At 48.9% G+C, this 4,982-nt stretch overlaps 1 protein-coding gene across 1 annotated transcript in view; it reads left to right on the top strand.

The window, feature by feature from the left end:
• The first annotated feature begins 602 nt into the window (after positions 1 to 602).
• The window catches only part of Dut (deoxyuridine triphosphatase), a 9,234-nt gene continuing 4,854 nt past the window's right edge, over positions 603 to 4,982 (top strand). Inside the window, exons 1-4 of the mRNA XM_005364395.2 lie at positions 603 to 690; positions 1,078 to 1,231; positions 2,764 to 2,855; positions 3,704 to 3,748. Of these exons, the coding sequence (XP_005364452.2) occupies positions 618 to 690; positions 1,078 to 1,231; positions 2,764 to 2,855; positions 3,704 to 3,748 (364 nt within the window). The 5' untranslated portion in view covers positions 603 to 617. The remainder of the gene's footprint in view (positions 691 to 1,077; positions 1,232 to 2,763; positions 2,856 to 3,703; positions 3,749 to 4,982) is intronic.

Raw genomic sequence — 4,982 nt, forward strand, 5'->3', positions numbered from 1 at the left:
TCAGGGTTTCTCTGAGTAGTCCTGGCTGTCCTAGAACTCACTCCGTAGACCAGGATGGTCTCACACTCACAGAGATCCATCCATCCACCTACCTCCGCCTCCCAAGTGCTAGGATTAAAAGTGTGTGCCACCACCGCCTGGCTAATAACAGATTCTTTAAAGAGCCTCAAGAAGCAGAGTGTATTGCACACCCACCAGAGGACCTCACAGGCCTGTAGAAAAGGCATGGAAATGACGATCATCCCCCAATATGTTTAGTTGGTATTTCTGTAAAAATGCCTTGGGCCTTCTATTTATTTTGAAATCCAAGTGCATCACAACTGGGCTTCCACGTGTTTGTAGCATACTACAGACAAAACCGGAGAGTTTAATAAGTTCCTTCATTATCCCCTTTGTAAAGTCAAAGAATAATTGCCTTCCAGCCACGGGATCTCCCAGGAGCTTTGGCCGAGAAGAGATTTAAAAACGCTCTGCCGGTTCACTTGCAGAAAGCGAACGGTCTCTCCTTAGCGCTGCGGAACGTCGGGCCGCTAGGCGGAGCGCCGGGCGGGGCGGGGCGGCGGGTTCGGGGCCTGCGGGGCCTAAAGTGCGAGCAGCGGCCCAGGGAGAAACCAGCCATGGCGCTCCTGGGCGCGCGCGCGCTCCTGCTGCGCGGCCGCCTCCTGCAGAGCCGAAGCGGCGACGGAGCCGGTGAAGTCCCCGCCCGGGCCGGGGGTGCGGGCGTTGGGCCGGGAGCGCGCGCTGGTGGAGGGGAAGTCAGGGAGGAAGTCAGCGCGCACGGGTAGAGGGGAAGTCAGGGTGGAAGTCAGCGCACGCACGGGTGGGGAGCTGGGCCTGCTCAGGTAGCGGGGAGCCGGGGCGGGGCTCCGAGCGCGGGAGCGAGTCCATTGGGGTCTCCGAGGGGGGAAGCACGCCGCAGTCGGAGCCTCCGCTAGGCTGCGCTCGAGCCTTTTGCGGAAGGCTGCGCCCCCGTCCTGCGCGGTGGGCTCGTCCAGGCGGGAGACGTTTTTTTTTTTTCTTCCCGGGCTGGCGGGCTCCGGCGCTCATTCGGTTTTTGCTTTTTTTGCCCCCTGCTAGCCGCCATGCCTTGCTCGGAAGACGCGGCCGCCGGCTCGGTCAGCAAGCGGGCTCGGGCCGAGGATGGCTCTTCTCTGCGCTTCGTGCGCCTCTCGGAGCACGCCACGGCTCCCACTCGCGGGTCTGCGGGCGCTGCGGGCTACGACCTGTACAGGTGAGAGCCACGGCCACGCGGCAGGATTGCAAACCCCAAGCCTCGGTGCAGCCGTGGCTCCACCGCGGTCTCGCGGAAACTTTTAAGAGTTCTACTGAAGCAAACCCTGTAAGGGATTCGGGCGAGGGGAAAGTAAACGGCTGACATAGCCAAAGCATTGCTGTGCAGCGTGCACGCCACCCTTTGCAAGGGGAAAGTCCGGTGAGCGCGGTTTATCCTTGACTGAGAGGTGACGGTCTGCTGTGTGCACGTTAGAAAAGCTACGTGGGAGTCTAGGAAGAGGATTCCTGGACGCTGTTTACATTTCTATACGGCCATTCCGTCCAAAGACTGGCAACTTTAAGAAAGGGGGGGGGAGTCCCAGCCTCAGCAGTATAAGCACTTGGCGATGGTCATCAAGCCTCACGCCCCGTGGGTATGCATCTATCAGTGCGAGTCTCTGGAGAGATATTAGATACTTTGCACATCTTGTAAGTAAGCTGGGGTCTTTTTTGTTTCGGAAGTGACTGGTGAGCACATACCACGTGAAAGGAATGGAGCTAACACAGAATTAAGGCTTCCCGAGTAACTTCCAGTGCTGCTTATTGTAGTCTCTGACGTTTTTATCAGGAAGGGAGCGCAGCATTTGGTAGGTGCACCTTCAGAAATCGGTTTTCCCACTGGGGATGGACACCCAAAATTGGGTAGCTAATTTTCTCCTCAGCCACAGCTTGGGAGGTTTGTTGATCTCCCTGGCTAAGAAGGAATGCCGCGCATCTCTGCACCTCACCAGGTTTTTACCCTTTTCTTCTGCAGGTTCACCCTCACTCAGGAGAGTCATGTGTTAGCTAGCAGGTTAGAACTGTGCCTGGTATGGAGTAAGGGCCTAGTGAGTGTTAGCTGTTGTTTGCCAGTTTCTTGGCTTTTCATTTTCTTTCCATAAAGTTTGTGAATTAAGTCTACCTTTCTGCTCCCCATGCTAATACCCAGCCATTGCTTTCAGAGCTGAAAACGCACAGCTGTGGCAGTGTTGGCATCTGCTCGGTCCACTGTTAAATTCAGAGAACTGTTAGCTAAGCTGTGAGCCCGTATTTCTTTCCCACCCCCAGCCAGGGTTTTACCATGGAGTTCTGACTAGCCTAGGCTCACCAAGATCTCTCTACCTGAGCACTAAGGTTAAAGGTGTCTGCCACCACCTCCAACCTAAAGCCGTCTTTTTAAAGCTAAAAGAAAAACTACCTTCTAAAGAAACGTTTTAGATGAGTTAGGAATTTGTCAATATTGTTTATAGGATCTAAGTTTATATGAAGTAATGACATAGCTATACCGTTTATATGCATTAACACAGCAAAGAATGTTAAAAAAAACAGTTTAGGTGGCACACACCTTTAATTCTATCACTTGGGAGGCAGAGGCAGGAGGATCTCTTGAGTTCAAGGCCAGCCTGGTCCACAAAGAGAGTAGCAGGACAGTCGTGGCTTTAATAAAGAGAAACCGTGTCTGGAAAGAAAAAAAGTTTAATAAATACTTACTTTATTTAAATGTCTTTTTAGTGCCTATGATTATACAATAGCACCCATGGAGAAAGCCGTTGTGAAAACAGACATTCAGATCGCTGTTCCTTCTGGGTGCTATGGAAGAGTAGGTAAGTGGTTTAAGAAACAGGTAACTGTCACGCCTGCCCTGTATGGTAACGTCTGTCATCCTAGTGTCATGTGGGCACACAATGGTGAGCTGATGCAAGCTTGGACAGTGTCCATCTGGACGCACACAGCTATTTTAAAAAACTTCGATTCACAGGTCTACGTTTGCCTCTTTTTTTTGCATTTTTACTTCAAATACCTTCTTGAGTTTATAGAGTTGTTACACTGACCCAATTGTTGGGGCACTAGTGTGTACCGTTACTTCAGAGAAGACATGGACTGAGTTTCTGGGACGTGCCACTTATCTGGAGACAAAGGCTCTTCCTTAGATAAGAGACCTGGACTAACACGGTCGTCACACATGTGTAGAGCCTCCAGTAGTACTTTGCCCCTTAAAAGGAGGAAAATGGGTTCTGCTGGTCTGTAGCATCGCTGACTACACTTTGAAGGTCCCAGCACAGGAGAGAACTGAGTCCACAAAGATGCTTTCTGATCTACACACATACCCCATGCACGGCTATACTACTCAGAAGGCTTCAGGTTGAGCTGTACTTGCTCACTTTCCAATTCATCCCAGCAACCCATTGCTCCCTTCGGTACCATGACCAGCCGTGTGACTGTGCTTTGGATTTGCTTTGAATTAAAACGGCATTGACTTTTTCTAAACTAGCATCTTCCAGCTTTGGTAGTATAGTATATGGTAAAGGTGTTCTTTAAGAATGATCTGCCTACATTAAGGTGAAAATAACCACCTTAGAGGAGACCGTGGTACTTTAAGTTATATCAAAAATAGTGTATCTATTTCCCCTTACCATTGAAAGTGACCACTGTTTTTCAATTTTGTTTTCAGCTCCACGGTCTGGCTTGGCAGTAAAGTACTTCATAGATGTAGGAGGTAACATTTATTTCTTTATTCTATGAGATTTTGTAGTATCCTTGCCTCTGGGAATCACTAAGTCTTAATAGGCAATATTGCTGTGGTTTCAGATACTATTTGATAATGTCTGATTTCTACTGATCATATATGAAATGCATGTTGTCTTACTAATAACAGGCACTGTCCAACAAAGGGTTTTGCCTTGCTGTACTGATAATCTGCATTTAGTACAAAGATGAGGAAAACATTTTGTATGGTTATTGAATTAGAGTTTGCTGAACTATTTAGCAAAAGGTTCTAGTTAGACAGCTCTAACTTGTAAGAAATTTTTTAGCTTTGGAAGAAAGGCCATACTTGTTTTGCAAAATGTAGCAAGGTTCTTTGCCCCACAGTACCAAGACTAACTATGTGCTTTTCTCTGTTTCTCGAAAGTGTCTTTGGTGGCACCTGTTTATCTTTACTTTTGGGTGGTGTCACCTTGTACTTGGGTTTCTAACCAGGCCTCTGTATATAAAGAATCTTCACTTTCCTGACCGGATTCTTTTTTTTTTTTTTAAGATTTCATTTATTTATTATGTATACAATATTCTGCCTCCATGTATGCCCGCATGCCAGAAAAGGGCGCCAGATCTCATTGCAGATGGTTGTGAACCACCTCGTGGTTGCTGGGAATTGAACTCAGGACCTCTGGAAGAGCAGCCAGTGCTCTTAACATCTGAGCCATCTCTCCAGCCCCCTGACTGGATTCTTATGTGTGTATTCATTTGGTATATGTGAGCGTTCTGCCCTTGTGTATACATGTGCAGTGTGCATGCCTGGGTCTTTGGAGAACCAGAAGAGGGCCTCATCCCCTGATCCTGGTGTTACAGGTTGTGAGCTGCCTTGAGGGTTCTTTCAGCTGAACCTAAGTTCCTCTCCAAGAGCAACAAGTGCTTTTAGTTGCTGAGCCATCTTCGTGGTCCTCCTGGAAGGATGATGTTGTTTCTGCACTCTTATTAGGGCACATGACTTCACTGCTGTGGTGCCAGACTCTTGACCTTTCTTTGTCTTCATCCAGTATTTTTGACTGCGGAGACACTGGCCTTCAGATACCTGTGTATGCTAGATTGTCTTGTGGCCATTTTTACAGAACTGTGTCAAGCCGGGTGGTGGTGGCACACACCTTTAATCCCAGCACTTGGGAGGCAGAGGCAGGCGGATCTCTGAGTTCGAGACCAGCCTGGTCTACAAGAGCTAGTTCCAGGACAGGCTC

This window comes from Microtus ochrogaster (genome assembly GCF_000317375.1).
Source record: "Microtus ochrogaster isolate Prairie Vole_2 chromosome 14 unlocalized genomic scaffold, MicOch1.0 chr14_random_1, whole genome shotgun sequence".
Lineage (NCBI taxonomy): Eukaryota > Metazoa > Chordata > Mammalia > Rodentia > Cricetidae > Microtus > Microtus ochrogaster.